This window comes from Anneissia japonica, unplaced genomic scaffold, assembly GCF_011630105.1.
Source record: "Anneissia japonica isolate Jap-2015-1 unplaced genomic scaffold, ASM1163010v1 scaffold287834_len5846547_cov211, whole genome shotgun sequence".
NCBI lineage: Eukaryota > Metazoa > Echinodermata > Crinoidea > Comatulida > Comatulidae > Anneissia > Anneissia japonica.
Window position 1 is genome coordinate 3,401,598 of NW_022704992.1, and position 18,089 is coordinate 3,419,686.

At 33.4% G+C, this 18,089-nt stretch overlaps 1 protein-coding gene across 4 annotated transcripts in view; it reads left to right on the forward strand.

The window, feature by feature from the left end:
* The window catches only part of LOC117105072 (dynein heavy chain 1, axonemal-like), a 40,106-nt gene extending 22,736 nt beyond the window's left edge, over positions 1-17,370 (forward strand). For all 4 annotated transcript variants that reach the window (XM_033246089.1, XM_033246090.1, XM_033246091.1 and 1 more), the window contains 18 exons: positions 27-272; positions 688-837; positions 1,178-1,338; positions 1,665-1,890; positions 2,098-2,293; positions 2,727-2,878; positions 3,768-3,884; positions 4,155-4,337; positions 4,733-4,936; positions 5,147-5,278; positions 5,910-6,083; positions 6,547-6,903; positions 10,957-11,127; positions 11,440-11,570; positions 12,576-12,720; positions 13,551-13,757; positions 14,365-14,599; positions 16,751-17,370. In XM_033246089.1, the coding sequence (XP_033101980.1) occupies positions 27-272; positions 688-837; positions 1,178-1,338; positions 1,665-1,890; positions 2,098-2,293; positions 2,727-2,878; positions 3,768-3,884; positions 4,155-4,337; positions 4,733-4,936; positions 5,147-5,278; positions 5,910-6,083; positions 6,547-6,903; positions 10,957-11,127; positions 11,440-11,570; positions 12,576-12,720; positions 13,551-13,757; positions 14,365-14,599; positions 16,751-16,872 (3,309 nt within the window). In that variant the 3' untranslated portion in view covers positions 16,873-17,370. The remainder of the gene's footprint in view (positions 1-26; positions 273-687; positions 838-1,177; positions 1,339-1,664; positions 1,891-2,097; positions 2,294-2,726; positions 2,879-3,767; positions 3,885-4,154; positions 4,338-4,732; positions 4,937-5,146; positions 5,279-5,909; positions 6,084-6,546; positions 6,904-10,956; positions 11,128-11,439; positions 11,571-12,575; positions 12,721-13,550; positions 13,758-14,364; positions 14,600-16,750) is intronic.
* Positions 17,371-18,089: the final 719 nt, after the last annotated feature.

Below are 18,089 nucleotides of genomic sequence, written 5' to 3' on the forward strand. Positions count from 1 at the left end.
TGTAAACATGAATATTCATGTTCCAGGGTGAATATAGACTTTCAATGGCTGAAGAATGGATTAGAGCTTTAGATACCCATCATGTACCTCACACAAGTGACTGCAGCTTCCAGAATGCTTTTGGTGACCCGGTCAAAATACGTACTTGGCAAATAGCTGGCCTGCCACGAGACAACCTCTCGGTGGAGAACGGTGTGATCGTTCAGTTCTCCCAAAGATGGCCACTCTTCATTGACCCACAAGGACAGGCTAATAAATGGGTCAAGAGTCTAGTAAGTAGAATATTACGATATCTTTTTTTATCTTTTCTTTCTGCTTAAGCTAATTAATCTTTTCTTTTTTAGTCCATGAACTTAGCATATTATTCCATATCTGTTGACCTTATGTTAGTGTCTGCCACAGATATTCTTGTTCTACCAATATTTACAATTTTTAAATACATATGTTGATTATGGTTACAGAGGCAGTACCCTGTACCCTGTGATGCATAGTTGCTAAGGATAGGGCATTATTAGCACCTAACACACCCTCCCCCAAGATAAATAGTTATTACAACTAGAATAGGCACTATTTGTAATTTTTTTTTTTTTTTTTATGTTTTGTTTAAATTGAATTGAACTGATAGGTATAGGTATAAGAAACAAACAGCTGTGATTAAATTTCTAAATTATTGTACTTTGATAACAGGAAAAAGACAATGGTATTGATGTGATCAAACTAACTGATAGGGACTTCCTAAGAAGCCTTGAGAATGCTGTAAGGTTTGGTAAACCATGCCTACTAGAGAACATCGCAGAGGAACTTGATCCAGCTCTTGAACCCATCCTACTCAGACAAGTATGACAACTTGATCACAAATTTGATATTAAGAATATAATCTAGTCTTATGTAATGGTGGGAAGTGATATTTGGGATAGAAAGGACAACATCTTAACCACCAAGCTATTCAACTCCTCTGACAAAGTACTATAGAAGATTGTGGAAACAATGGGAAAAATGTCTTACTAGTCACTCACCATATACAAGATGTTGCCTGATCCTGCCTTCACTCCTAGAATTGATAATAGCAAACAAGCTTTATATCTTGTGTCTGTCACAATAACACACAATGCTTCCTTTGCCTCTGGTTTCATGTAGATGACATATTTATAAAAATTTCCTATGATTTCTTTCTTAGACATTCAAGCAGCAAGGAAGCACCGTGATCAAACTAGGTGATGCTGTCATACCTTACCACGATGACTTCAAGTTTTACATCACCACCAAGTTACCCAACCCACATTACACACCTGAGGTATCCACCAAGGTAACACTTGTCAACTTCACCTTGTCACCCAGGTAAGTTACCTTAAAATTTAATCATCACTTTTTTATGTAAAGTCTGTCAGTAAATGTTTGCTATCAATTACACTTGCAGACTATCACAATCTCAAATTAATAAATGATACTGCCCTCTATATGTTTTAGTTTAGTAAACTAAACTACAGTACTCTTTACATTTTTTTTATAATTTATAGGTCATTAGAGCAAATCATTCTAAATAAAAGACACCAATAGGAACTTTATTTTTACTTGTTTAGAAAATTGTCTTGTTTTAACTTTCACTCGTAAGCAGACAGTATCTTTTAAAATTAATTTTGACATGTTTTCCTTTCAACCTTTAGTGGTCTTGAAGATCAACTGTTGGGTCTGGTAGTAGCCGAGGAACGACCTGATCTTGAGGAGGCCAAGAACCAGTTGATTGTTAGCAATGCTAAGATGAAGCAAGAACTGAAAGAGATTGAGGACAAGATTCTTGAACGACTTAGCAACTCAGAGGGCAACCCTGTTGACGATATTGACCTCATTGCGACCCTGGAAGCATCAAAGGTCAAAGCACATGAAATCCAGGTCAGTCACAAAAATTAATCTAATAAAAATGAGAGGTCATTTTATGATATTCTGCTGTAGCAGTTTTCAAGCATGTATCCACCAATCAGAGATGGTGCTCCTTGTATTACAAACCGAGCAGAAAAGGAGCATGATGATGACAAAGAACAGTGACAGAATTTTCACCATTTTCTATCACCATTATACAATACTTTTTTTGTTTGGTAGGCTAAAGTGGTAGTCGCTGAGCAGACAGAACGTGAAATAGATGAGACACGTTCACAGTACATTCCTGTGTCTGTCCGTACCCAGCTGCTGTTTTTCTGCACAACAGATCTTGCGAACATTGATCCCATGTACCAGTATTCTCTGGAGTGGTTCATCAACATCTTCTTGTCTGGCATTGCAAACTCTGAAAGAGCAGGTATGTACTTCTATTGTGGTCATGTGCTGCTACTAGGTGCGGCCTTTTACATTATCTTTACAACCACCAACGCTACAAACAAGACTGCAGTATGACTTACTTATTATTGGAGCTTAGAACACCCCTAACTTCAATATTATCTGTATATTTTCTTTTTAACTTTTTTTCGTACTTCATTTACTTTAAATCCATTTACTTTAAATTCACATCAGGTTTTTATATGTCAGACAATGTTTGATCAATTTTTGATAGTGTAGGCTTTTTCCAACATTCAACAAATTAATTGTGTGTCTTTAAATATTTGTGGAAATACAGTAGGTTAGGCCTACTACTAATCTATCAACTTCTCAATGTTCACGTTCATCATTTCTGGTACTATTTTTTCTAAATAAATTATTATTTCTGGAAACCATTTTTTTTTTTCTCTTTGCAGAGAATGTTGCACAGCGTATTGTGAACATCAATGATTATTTTACATTCAGTTTGTATAGTAATGTATGCCGCAGTTTGTTTGAGAAACACAAGTTGCTGTTTGCTTTCCTTCTCTGTACACGAATTATGCAGAATGATGGCAAGATCAACATGGTTAGTTGCATTAGTATAGAAGTGACAGCACTTGGACCTTTATTATTATTTATATTATCATTTTAATATCATTTTTGTTAGTATTATTATTGATATTGTTATTTTTAATTAATACTATTAATTTTTTAATTGATACTATCAAAGTTTGTTGCATTAATAAAGCATTAATGTATTGTTTTTTTTAAAACATATTGAATGTTCGATATTTTTTATGGAGGAATTCCTGTAAAGTAAAAATGAAAGTGGTAAAGATTTACAACTATTGCTAAAATATATATCACATGTTCTTATCAATTTTTTCATAAATTAATAAATAAATTATCAGGATTTCATTAAAACATGTTGATGACATAAAAGTACATTTCAGTATTTCACAATAGGAATTAAAAGCAAAATTTAAAATATATTTAAATTAAAATAATGATTGAACAATGGTAAATTTTATGCATACAATTGTCTGCATGTTGTCATGCCCACTCGCTGCCTGGTGTTTAATGAGGCCTGAATTATCTGTCAGTCACTCCCAGATCCTGTTTATCTAATCTATTGTCTGCCTAATGTTATTCATCATACTAATATGCATAAGTTATAGTTTATTTATTTATAATGTATATCTTTAGATTCCTCCTCCTATGCGTTCTAATAAATTAATCTACAGCATACATTTTTTTACGTTATACATTTCGTACATTGCTTTATACTTTATTATTCTTTTAAAATAAATTTTGATATATCCTTTTTTTTAATTAATTTATTTCAATAATATCCACAATTTACAGAAAAAAAAACTGAATTGCTTAGAATTTACTAATTGAGTTTTAAAAAATTTCACAAGTCTCATAAAATGCCAAACCATTGTACCTTGTCAAATATTGCCCTTGCTTTGCAGGATGAATGGCGCTTCCTGCTGTCTGGTGGAACCACGATTCCAAAGGAGCTCCTGAACCCTGCTAAAGAATGGTTGTCAGAGAGAGCGTGGAAGGAAATTCTCTCAATAGCATCTCTGGTAAGATACAGATTACTATTAGTTAATTATGTGAGCTCCATCTTCTATAAATATTCATTACATCTCATTAATATTAATTGTAGCTATAAGAATATTACTAATTTTATCCTATAAATATTGATATAATCTTTATGAATAATCATTACTGAGTTTAGCTTGTAAACTTTCAGTTGCATCTTAATTCATTACTAATAAATTTTTATTATTAATTTTCTTTTGTATCAGTACTAAGGTGTTTTATTTATACCAATTTACATTATTTCCTAAAAGAAAACATTTGCGAGCTTTGCTGAAGACTTCTGCAACCACCTTGAGGGGTACAAGAGAATCTTTGACAGTGTCGACCCTCATCGTGAGGACCAGCCTGGCGATTGGAACACCAAACTTGACAGCTTCCAAAAGGTTCTTGTCCTGAGATGTATCCGGGCGGATAAAGTCACAAATGCTATGCAGGTATGTAGCATACTGTCATTTGACTTTATCTTCACTACCTTCGTGATATCATAGACAATTTATTTGTAGTTAAGCGGTCTAAAAAAAATACAAGATAAATTTTTCTATTGACGTGTAATACTAGTACTGGTGTAAGTATCTGTTTTGAAGAATACAGGCAGCCATTGGCTCAAAGAGCCAATTATCAATTCATTATTCATTATTTATTGTTAATTGTCATTAACAATTGTTTTTACTGGTATTAAAATTTCAACAGTTACATTGACGTGAAATTCTTGTCATGTGATAGCCATAGAATAGGATAGTCACATGACACTGTGTGAGGTATTTTGTCATTATCTCTTTCTGCATTGTGATCTAAAAAATTTCTTATTTTTCTATTTAAAATAAACCAGGATTTTGTTGCCACTCACCTGGGTCAGCAATTTATCGAGCCCCAGACTGCTGATCTGTCGATAGCGTTCAAAGAATCTTCTCCAGCCTCACCTCTTGTGTTTGTCCTCTCAGCTGGCACAGATCCAGCTGCCGATCTCTACAAGTTTGCAGAGGAAATGAGGTTCTCAAAGAAACTGACTTCCATATCTCTTGGACAGGGACAGGTAAAGGGAATACAAAATAGATATAAATCACAGTCATTGTTGAAATTTGTTTGCCTTTCCTTCTTGCAGCCATTAGCACTATTTAACCAGGGTGCCCAATAATTTAAGTAACTGGTCATTGAGGAAAATATGGGTTTGACTCTTCATATACCACACATACTCATGGACATCTTCGATGTACTTAATAATTTTCTTTTTTCATTTATATAGGGTCCACGTGCAGAGGCACTGATGCGGAGTGCCATGGACCGTGGCAAATGGGTGTTCTTCCAGAACTGTCACTTGTCACCAAGCTGGATGCCATCGCTTGAGAGATTGATTGAGAACATTGACACTGACAAGGTAATGTGTCAATCAAAGCCTATCTTCAGCCAGCACTTCCTGGGGTCATGACCCTTAAAATGATCATCATACATCTAAGGAGATTCCAGGTTTACAGGAAGTAGTAGGAAATTACAGGAAGTGGATTTAGTTAAACGTTAATTTTACCCTCATTCGACATGGATAGTGTATTAGAATGTTTTTGTTAATATTGTTGATGCTATTGTAATATGATTTCCTAAATCAGATAATGACACGCTAATAAAAAGATATTACTGTTATACTATTGTTGTTCTTGTTATTTTATTGTTTTTAATTTTCCTTAATTATTTTATCATTATAATATGTTGTAGTACTGGTAAAATATAATAATAGTAGAATCATTTTCAAAGTTACTTGGTGTCACCCAAGTAATAAAATTTAGTATTAGTATTAACTTTAACATTGTAAACAAATGCTTAAAATAGTAATTTACATTTTTATTTATTAATTCTAAAAAAGTCAATATTTTTTAAGGGAAATCACCCAAAACAAGACTAAGAGCCACTCTAGGAAATGGACTAGAAATCAAGTGCTCATGGGAGCAAAAGAAAACAATTCACATTCCTCTTAGCAAATCGTAATTAAATCTGAATAAATATCTTGTTTTCAGGTTCACAGAGATTTCCGGTTGTGGTTGACTAGTCTGCCTAGCCCTAAATTTCCGGTAGCCATACTACAAAACAGCTCCAAGATGACCATTGAGCCTCCAAGAGGCATTAAAGCTAACCTGCTCTCAGCCTACGCTAACCTCAACGATGATTTCCTGAACTCGTGTGGAGAGAAAGTAATCTAACCTGTTGTTTTGTTTCCAAAATTTATTTTATTTTTATTTCTATTTCTTCATTCTGAATTCAAAAATAATATTCATAGATAAAAACACAATAAAGTACCAAAAAGGTAAATTTATTTCCAGTGTTGTTCAAAATAGTAAATATACAATACAGAAATCAAAATCCAACTTGATAATATACCACACCTAATTATTTTGTTAACTTGTTATGGGTGTGCTTCTTTTATTTCTATGTTTTCCTGACAGGTTCTCTGCTTGATTGTACAATTTACCAATATGTACCTATAGAATGTTGATGATGATAGTGGCGGTAGTGTGAGGTGATAGTGATAGTAATGATGATGGTAGCGATAGTAACGATGACAATAAAAATCTAGAGAAGGAATTTTTCGGCTAACTTAAGGTGAAATTTATTCACTTCTCCAGTTAAATTTGCTTTATTTTCTTGTATTACTAGACCGGTACATTCAAATCGTTGCTATTGTCGTTATGTCTCTTCCATGGTGTCAACATTGAGAGGCGCAAGTTTGGCGCCCTTGGTTTCAACATCCCGTATGAGTTCACCACAGGTGACATGCGTATCTGCATCAGCCAACTAAAGATGTTCCTGCTGGAATATGACACTATTCCATTTAAGGTGTTGAAGTACACCGCTGGCCATATCAACTACGGAGGGCGTGTGACAGATGATCAGGATAGGCGATGCATTATGAATATCCTTCAGGATTACTACAACGAGAGCGTCCTCAACGAGGAACATATCTACTCCCCATCCGGAATATATAGACAAATACCAACTACCATGGATCACAATGTGAGTTATATACATGTTTAACATTTTGATTCCCATGTCCTTACACATAAATAAAACAATTAAAATTTAATTCAGTATTTTGCTTTTTTGTTCTATGTAAGTAAACAAAAATAATTAACCATTCACAATGTGTGTCATCTCATTATTTGATTGAAATGATATCCGATGGACCAAAATATAAGTGATTTCTACGTTTTACCATCAATCCAGTACTGTTGATCAAAATGGAATATATAGTAAACAGCACACTTAATTCTGAAGTTTATTTTTGACTTGTCATCATACAGTAGTAAGTACTGCTACAGTGACAAACACTTTTAGATTCAGCACTCAGGGGGATTTTCTCATTTCCTTCTCAGTTTGTCTAGCCTTAAATAATGGGGATTATATTCAGTCTGAGTTTTCTAGACTGAAATAAAAACAAACTTCTATAATAAGTGAAATATCCTTGCTATTATAGGCAGATTTAAGGGGGAACAGCTTTCTTGAGCCCCTAAATTTGTGAAAATTAATAAAAATAATGGGGAAAAATAATTACATTCCAGTTTAAATCTGAGAATGCTAAATGGTTAACTAGAGGTTCCATAGACATATACATTTTGTATCTCAGGCCCAACTGCCTCGCCATCTGTAAAATTCTCACCCTAGGCTTTCTATTTTTATTTCCTGGATCCACCATTGGCTAATTTCCTGGATCAACCACTGGCTATTTTCCTGGATCCACCACTGGCTATAGATGTATCGTGGATGTTTGTGCTTGCTAGATTCCCCAATTTTTTTTTGGTTTGATGATGTTTTTCTTTTTAGGAGCCAGAAGTTATTAGTTCATTTTAAGGGTTCCCCCTGTTTAGCATATTTACACCGTTGGTGATGCTTAATCTGGGGCACCACGTTATCTTACCCCCTTGAGGCTGAAAGAGCTTCTCCCACTACACCTGATAATGTTCCCAGCTTTTTCGTAACAAATCTGAATCGTTTAGGTTGCCATCAAATAACCTTCAGTACTAGTAGATGACTTTGTAAGGTAGCAAATGAGCCAGACATAATATTGGAAAATGAAAGTACAGTACATTTGACTATGAGTGTATCTTACAGTTATAGAAATTTTTTATTGCATCTCTTCCAGAGGTTTTTTGAAGAGGATGAAGCCCTTTTTTTTCTTTTTTTTTATACCAAAAGCTGTCCACAATACTATTATTGGATTAAAATAGAAACATTTACTACTGAAAATGAAAGTTTATGAAATATTAAACTTGATACTGTAATTTAAAATTGAACTGAGTAATGGGCTTTGTTTTTTATCAAATGAAGTTTATATCTACTATTTATCTCATGGAATTTAATATGAGTGTTATCTCTTGCTAAACAAAGGCACTGTGAATGACCATGGATTGACCAAGGCATGGCAATCAGTGAAATAAAAAAAAATGTTGTAATTCAATAGAGGGATTTGGCAATAGGCGTCACATGTCTTAACTTAGGTGTTGGATATAAACAATTGACTGGCACAACAGTGTTTTACATGGCGATTGCTATTGTGGCTGTCCCTTGTTATTTCTGTAAAGATCATCATAATTCTCAGTAAACTATACCAAATTGATTGGAAATTGAACTTGAGAGTTTTGTCTTCATGGTTTGCTAACGCAGTAAAGGATCTGGCTGCAAAAATTGAGATTTTTTGACAAATGTTAGGCTAGGCATGTTTAGGTATGCATATGGTCTTGGAAGTGCACTGCGTTGTTAGGGCTAACTAAGGTTTATGAAGGATCACTTAAATTTCAAAGTATACAATCCTAGGAGAACGCTAGGATAAGTAAATAAACACTATTTTGAACAATCATATTGCCTTTCCTAGCCATTTATTTCTCATGTTAACAGTGGGTGGTTCTAATAGACAGATTCGGTGATGTTTGTTCATGTGACACAACTTGGGTATACATGAAAAACATTACAGTGCGATAGTATAGGAAAAGATAATGTTATGGTTGCGAAAACAACATCTTTTCCTATACTATCGCACTGTAATGTTTTTCATGTATACCCAAGTTGTGTCACATGAACAAACATCACCGAATCTGTCTATTAGATGGTTTTTGAACATGATAATTTAAAATTGAGCTGAGTAAATGTGCTTTGTTTTGTTATTAAATGAAGTTTATTTATCTACTATTTATCTTGTAGACATGTATATGAATGTTATCTCTTGCTAGTTCATCAACAAATGCATAATGATTGACCAAGAACTGGCAGAAGTTAGTGAAAAAAAAAAATTATAACTTTAATTAGAGGCCGGGCTTATGAAATAACATGATAATTAAAAATTGAGCTGAGTAAATGGGCTTTGTTTTGTTATCAAAATGAAGTTTATTTATCTACTATTTATCTGGTAGACTTGAATATGAATGTTATCTGTTGCTAGTGCATTAACAAAGGCATGACGATTGAGCAAGGCATGGCAGCAGTCAGTAACCTTTGGAGAATGCTTATCCCTGGGAAATACCACGATGTTCAAATACTTCAGACAAAGTGTTTTTAGCTCTCTTGACTGGTGCAGTAGCTTGTTAAAATACTCACCTTCCACTCAAGGTGCTGGGTTCTTGTTGGATCAGCAGAGTTAGTTTTACTAAAAAGTAATCTACTTTAACTACGAGTCACGAAATTGTTGATGACACAGCTGCTAAAAGGGTCTGATTCATTGTGCATTTTTATTAGATGCTTTATGTTAATCGTTTTTTACTACCTTGTGAAAGATAGGTCCTGATTTAAAACTCAAGAAGGGAGGACTGAGTGTCATTTTGATCGTTTGTGTTACTGATAGAGAGCAGCTTAGCTCGGTCGGCTAATCTGGTGGTAGCCACTGTGTGTGCGCTGAACCGTGGAGATCTCTAGGTCGCTGGTTTAATTCCCAACGCTGCCTCTCCTTGTGTTTCAGCTGAAGGGCTGAAATACAAGTTACAATAGCACACCGTCTTTCGAATGAAAGCCGTTGGTCACGTGTGCATTTATGGGGATTGTCTCCCGGTGTACCTCCCAATCACCACCAGAAGGACCCCACTGGAAATAAGTCTTCTTCTAGACTTTCGTGGGCTATCCTTGGTGTTTACACCGAATAAATCCAATTCAATCCAATCCGATCCAATGATGAATTTTACCATGTATATTTCCTACTTTTTTTGTAAAATCACAAGAGATGTTGTAATGGAAAAATACCTCCAGTGGTAATAATTCAATTAATATATTACAATTTTTTTACGACAACAGTCATTACTGAAAATTGAACATTCACTACATCCTCAAAATTCCACTTCCTCCCCCTTGCTTCCCAACATGTCACAAACTAGATTGATGATTCACCATGTGACAGGATAAACATTTAATTAAATGAGGTTGAATAATGAATAATAGATAGATAAGCAAACTCTTCATGTTCTACTTGCATTATCATGAATGAATGACTTCGAAAGATTGCGATATAATTAAAAATGACATAGACCAAGATTAGTATCAATGTTAATGTTATCATACAGTTTCATAATATTGATCTGAAGACACTAATATAAAGCAGCAATCAGGAATATGGGAATTATGACATCTGTCTCCATGGCATGATTGGCAAGCATCTGTCGTCTACTGCCTTATTGCGCAAAAAATAATTTATCCAATGAAGTAAATTAAAGGGGTTTTTTTTCATTATCTTTAAAATGAAATAGACTAGCATCTTTTTCTGTTACCTCACTCTAGCTTGCTTTAAAATCTGCATAAAATCGTAAAATGTTTGATACTCTACAGCAAATAAAAGTGTAGGGTGTTAATATGCAAGACTAAAGAATAACAATACAAAAATATTATGTTAAATACATGGTCATTATTATTTATTATTGATGTTATTGCTATTAATTATCATTATTGTTTATTATTAATTAATGTTATTATTGTTTTAATTAAACCTCATAGTAAGTTATTTCACCTACTGATTTTGCATAATATTTCACATAAAATCTATATAAATTTCTTTAATATTTTACTAATAAATGTTAAATTTATATATTTCAGGGATATGTTTCATACATCAAGAGCTTGCCCATCAATGATACCCCTGAGATATTTGGACTTCATGATAATGCCAACATCACATTTGCACAAAATGAAACATTTAGTCTACTGAGTGGCCTGCTGAAACTACAACCAAAGACAGCATCAGGATCAGGACGGTCTAGAGAAGAGGTAAGTATTGCTTAAATGTTTTGTTACCATTATGTGTATATAGTATTATAAAAACAGTAACGATGATGATGACGATAACGATAACGATATAATGAGGATTGTAATGGCAGTGATGATGACGACAACAGCTGTGCTCTGCTGTGGTGGGACCAAGTTGAAGAGCTTATAGGGGGAAGGAGGTGGTTAGTTTATCAATGTCTGTAGTATGTTTATGCAACAAATGAAATGTGATGAGAAATATTTTACAATGCTATGGCATCCACCGATAAGTTTGCCATAGGATAGTGTAAGATAGTGACTCTTTTCTTGTAGGTGATAGAGGAGATGGCAAAACGGATCTTGGATGTTGTCCCCAAAGCAGTGGACATTGAAATGGTCATTAAGAAACATCCAGTGAGGTACGAGGAGTCCATGAACACTGTGTTGATACAAGAAGTCATCAGGTATGTTTATTATTATAATGATTAAATATTCAAAGGTTCACTTATTAACCTGCCAGGGGTCTGAATTTGGAAGAAGCCACTTATGGAGACCTGTTTTCTGGGAGATTCTTCTTGCTTGTGTGAGTGCGGGGGAACTCGGGAGACTCCCGCAACCTATACGATACAATACGATAAAAAAGAATTTTGATATTGTGATTGTTAATAAAATTACTGTTTTTGTTTTTATTATTGCGTAAATTATGTTTTGAATATTCACAAGAATATTTTACGTGAAAAAAAACTGATTGATGAACTGATTGCTTATGATAAAATTGAGCTTCTTAGTAACCCTAGAATGATTTTTGATATGATTTTTCTTTATAAAACTATAAAGTTTGATTTTGATTGTGAATTAGTTACTTTATTTAATTTCCATGTGCCTAGCCATATCCGAAATAGAGGGTGCTTTTAAATCTATCCTTTGGACGTGTAGAGGTCTACTTAAGCGTTTGTCTGATACCTATAAGTTCTGTATTACTGATATCAACATTCATTTTGACAGTTTAACCATTTTTAAGTAAAAAATGATTGGGATGTTTTAGGTTATATATGTATTTATTTTATTTATTATTTCATTTGTTTATTTAATTTTATATGTTTTTTTTTTGTTTCTTTCATCTATACACTATTTTATCGGGTGTATTTTGAAACAGCACCGCCAATGTCTCGCAACTCTGTGGAGGACTTCTAGTGGCATAGCCTAGCCTGAGCAGCTAGTTAGTAGCAAATAGAGCGTGCTGCACACACATGGTAACTATGTAGCACGAAATGCCTATGCCTCTGGAAGTCCCCCAGTGGTAGTTACTAGGTTATCGTAAATTCTATTTCAAATTTAGCAAAAATGGTGTTTATATTATACTTATCTGATGTCAACTTTTAATTGGAGGTTTTTAACTCTGTTAGTTGGAAATAAAATAAAAAATAAAATAAAAACTGGTATTTATTTACATATGGTTTAATTTGCAGATACAATCGTCTGTTAGTGGTAATCCAGAAGGCATTGCACGACGTCCTGAAAGCTTTGAAAGGCTTAGTTGTGATGTCGGAAGAACTAGAGACTATGTCTAACCAAATGTTCAATAATACAGTGCCAACAATGTGGGCCAACAAGGTTAGTAATGTCCAATCAACCAAAGTTTAGTTTCAGATTCTGAATTATCTCAAGTTTAGGGGTGAGCTAAAGGCCAGGGAATTCAGTTTTTTTACATGCTATAAACTACTTATGTCAGTTTATGTATTTAAATGTATATTCCAATATGTATTCTGAAACATTTTATTCAATATATGAATATCATGCCCAATAGAGCCCACAAAGTCACATGACAAACCAATGTCAAACACTGTAATAGAGTAAGCCTAAATCTGTGTAGTGATTTCAATGCATGTAAATTACTTTCTATTTTCAAATGTGAGTTTGAGCTGATATCTGTTGTTAGCCAAGGGCAGGCAGGTGAGGAGGTGATGCCGGGAGAGGGAATCCGATAATAAAAAATTTTTAAAATAAAATATTAAATGTATATAATTATTTATATGGACCTTTTGGGGGTGTCAATCAAACTTAACAACTAACCAATCAGAACAGTGACAGGAATATGTCCGTATGTTTTAACACTGTCGTCTTTTGGGACCATGGCAACAATATTCAAGGGGCGGGGCTTCATTTATTTACTTAATTTTTTTAATTTAATATATAGTTTTAAAGCCTATTTGTTTATATACATATATATTTATCTATTTATTTACTCATTTACACACATATAGATGTTCTATTTATAGATTCTATTTTGAGCCTTGTAGGTTAAAAATTACATGTGACGATCTTGCCGATCAATATCAAGGATATATAAATAAGATAGTAAAAAGAATATAATACAGAAAAACTGTTAAGAGGAATTAAAAATACTAAGTCTTTAATCATTTCTTTTAAATTTTGTCAACTAGGCATATCCTTCACTGAAGCCACTGTCGTCCTGGGTGTCTGACTTGGTAACCAGAATGGATTTTGTCCAGGATTGGATAAATAAGGGCATCCCAAGTGTGTTCTGGATCTCCGGGTTCTTCTTCCCACAAGCCTTCTTGACCGGCACTTTACAGAACTATGCAAGGAGAGCTGTCATCTCAATTGATACCATTACATTTGACTTTAAGGTAGTGTTTTATCCTCTTCAGTTGGTTTCAATAGATCAATCAAGAGTTCTTTTAGCTTCTTGTTCTCTCTTTATTTATACATGTTGCAGGGCCCAGCATAGTAAAATTGATTCTTTTTGGGAAATCTGCATTGCTGTTTTTCTGGCTCTTCGTCGATAAAGAATAACATAATTATCTTCTGTGCAATACCCCTACAAACATTTTATAGAATAATTAAATATAAATTTTAAGTCCATAATTTAATTATGATCAGTGATGCTACTTTTCTATAATAAATCATGAAATAAATAAAGAAATGAAATAATTGAGAATTTGTATAGTGCCTGTTAGAAAATATAATTGGTGTAGAATTATATATTAAAGAGATAAGTTTTAAGGAGGGTTTTAAATACATTAGTTTCATGTACTAAATAATTTATTTGTGTATTTGTGATTAAATCAATCTTGCATTGTTTTATGAATGTTTCTATATCAATGAATACTTTGTAAGTAATGGAATTATTGAGGTTGTCATTTATTTATTTTTCATAAACCAAATAAAATTAAGGAAATATAAAAAATTTATTGAATGTTAATTACAAGTATATTGTACAAAATGTTTCCAAAGGTTATGAGAGAAGCTTCATCAGAATTAACAGAAAGACCGGAAAATGGCTGCTATGTAAGAGGTTTATATTTAGAGGGCGCTCGCTGGGATCACCATAAACACGAGTTAACCGAATCCCGACCGAAAGAATTATACACAGATATGCCTGTCATCCAGCTGATTCCTGTAGCTAGCCGAGTACAGCCTACTAGTGGAATTTACGTGTGCCCAGTCTACAAGACTCTCACAAGAGCTGGTATGTGTACTCCTATCTTATCTTATATGTACAGTATTTATGTTTTAAAAGTATTTGGTCTGTGTTTGGACCTTTCTTCTTAGCCCCACACCTTGGATATTGTTGCTAGGTCCCATAAAACAAAAGCGCTATAACCAGGGGTCCCGAGTCTCCCGGAACTTGCAGGAGTCTCTCGGAAATCGGGACGGCCTCCCGCACTCCTGCAAGCAAGAATCTCCCGATTTTATCATGGAGGTCAATGCCAATGGATATCACTATGTGCAGAAAAAAAAATCAATATTTTTTCTGGTAAGAAAGCTCATTAACCAGATCAGTGGTGGATTCAAGGGTGCTGGGGGGGAGGGAGGACCCCTGTAAAACATACGCAAATATGTGCATTTGTTGGACAGCCTGTATGCTTGCTAGACCCTGCAATGATTGGTCAGTTGTTAAGTTTGATTGACACTCCAGAACAGTCCATTACGTGCAGGGCTTGGTATAATACCCACGCAGCTAATGAGGATGCACTTTAGTGTTTTATAGATTCTGTATCTAATGATCAGGGTAATAAATACATATGGTATTTTAAGTCTCGACAACATTTAAATGTATATAATATTGTCCTGGTTAAAAATCAAGAAGGTAATTTAGATTAATTTGGTCAATGAACCAGGAGACAATCCCATATTTTTTTTAGATAGTGTTCTTTTTTGTGCATGCACTGTTATTACATCAGCTAAAAGTCCCATCTGGGGAGGGTCTTAACAAAGGATACAATACTCTACTAATTTGCCCTCTAACATACACTTTAGTAAATGTGAATGTACATCCTGCTTGACAACCAATCAAAAAATAAATGAAGCTCAAGTTGTTTTCAATAGGCAGGCATAGACTAATAAAATGCAGGCTCACTTAAAATTATTACAAACATGTCATGTAGAATGGACAATTTAAATAGGTATTAATTAGCATAATAATTACCATCTAATTAGCAAAATACTTATAATAATAATTAGCATGATAACTAAGATCAGTGCAGTTTTGTTTTTTTTTACGTTTCGTGTGGTTAGTCCTCAGTGGATGAAAGAACAAGAGATAAAAACCACAAAGTATAAGAACTTCTATTTTCATTGTCCTGTAGTTTTCATTGTCCTGTAGTTTCGTTTTTTGTGTTATTCTGAATGCAGTGAGTTTGAACTTGAACATGATTGTCTTATTGGCCTTGGCTAGACAAAACTTTGTATAAATCAGGTGAACCGGAGTGGTTTAATACCTCATATAAGGAAGCTATTCCTTAGCCATAGATTATATGGAACAAAGAATTTTGAAATCTCAAGGAATGGACCATGTCTCAGGTAGAAATTAAATTATAATAACATTTACTACTGATAATTTTTGAGTTTTTTAAAACTACCAGTACCTTGTCTGTCATACAATAATCTAATAACCCTCAAAAATTCAAATATAATGTTGGATTTTGATTTGAAAGAATAGAATAAGTTATCAACTTTAAATGAGATCAAAAAGTTTTACATACATACTTGATTGTCTGCCAGACAACCTATAGGGAATGAATATAGGCATGGTATTTACTGTGGCTGGTAAAGCTCGGTTTCCGCAGAATCGCTCACCCGGTTGGCGATAGTTGTCGGGAAGGTTGAACCTGGTTCAACTTTGCCAATTGTGTTGCAGACGAATCAGGGTGCCTTCCCGACTGCGTCAGGGCAGCTAACAATGCACCCTGATTCATTGGCATTGCAAACAGGCAAAGTTGAAACAGGTTCAACCTTCCCCCCCAACTGTCGGCGATTGTAGCCAATAGGGTGAGCAACTGTATGGAAAACCAAACTTTCATTGTGAAGAAAAATATTTTCTGAATTTTATTATTGATTGAAAGCCAATAACATAGACAAAGTAAAGAATTCAAATTAAATTGTATAGTAGTAAATAAAAAATATTTGTAATGATAAATCTTTGAATCAGTGAAATTTGTTTGATCTGTTTCTCATTTAGGTTAATAACTTATTTTATCCTTTAATTTAATTAAATATTTAATTATTTCATTGATGTTTTAAAGGATATCTTCATATTTTATGACAGATGGTATCTTTAATGTTTTCTTTTTTTCCCATTACTATTTACTAATTTTCATTTGTAATTGTTCTCTTCAAGGTACTCTATCAACCACGGGTCACTCAACCAACTTTGTGTTCTTTGCTGAGGTGACATCATCAATGCCGCAGTACCATTGGATAAAGAGGGGTGTTGCCCTGATATGTGCATTGGATTATTAATATTGAATTCTAATTAAATTCCGTCCATTCCAATCAAATGCTAAATTGTTATATTTTCAAATGACCATCTAGTTAAAGATATAAAAATTGTACAAAAAAAATATATACAATGAATATTTTTATTAAATTTATTTTATATTTCATATTGTATTTATTGGGTCAAAATGTTTCTTAAGATTCTGGCAACAGCCATATTCCGTCCAGTTTTATTACTTTGTGGTGTGTTCCATTAACAATAGACATGAATTTATGTTTTATTTATAATTTGATGTAATTATGAATCAGGTTATGAGTACATATTCATAACTCACATGAAGATTGGTGAAGATGCTTATCACAATATGTGTAACACTTACTTCATATAAATTTTACTCAATATTGTAATTATATAAATTTAAACATTAACATTATATATCATACATGGTATAATTTTATTTTGGTTTTTAAAAATTTTATCCTCTCCATTATTATTGTAATTTATTAAATATTATTATTATTATTATTGTTATTATTATTATTATTGGTTTTTTTTTATTATTATTATTTTTATTATGTTACTAAAACCTACCTTAAGGGGAACTTAGACAACAGAGAAGTTAGACAACAATTAAAAAACCAACGTTAAAGGGAAAATAACACAAAAAATATTCCCCTTCAGTCCAACTTAGCGCATATTATTATTATTATTATATGTTGTATCCATTATACGTTAATTTGTAGTGCACTGTGTGTGCCCAACTAAAATTTCCAATTTCAGTACTCTCCCGATAAAAAAAAAATCCACACCTTTCGTGTCATTCCATTTTGTAATTGGTGAGTGTATTTGTGGTTGTATGGGAGGAGACAAAAATCTAAAGTGTATTTTGTGTGTGTTACACAAATAGTGTATAATTCACTGTATAAATGAGTCTGTCTCTAACTATCGTAACAGATTGTCATTTTATTCTTGTAATAAACTATATAAATTCAGCCGAAATATACCTTACAAGCTTGTACGTAAATCACCTGCTGTTCCACTAACTTAAAAGATTTGTGAATAAAATTAATGATTAACAATTGGAGTGGAGTAGTAGACATAACGACATCTGTGGCATTGAATAGTACGCTACAACCTGCTGCACTGTACTTAAAAATTTGAATGGATGATGAAATAATAATATTGCCGGTAGCATATTATTAAGGTGATATGAAATTTCTAATTATTAACCATGTACATA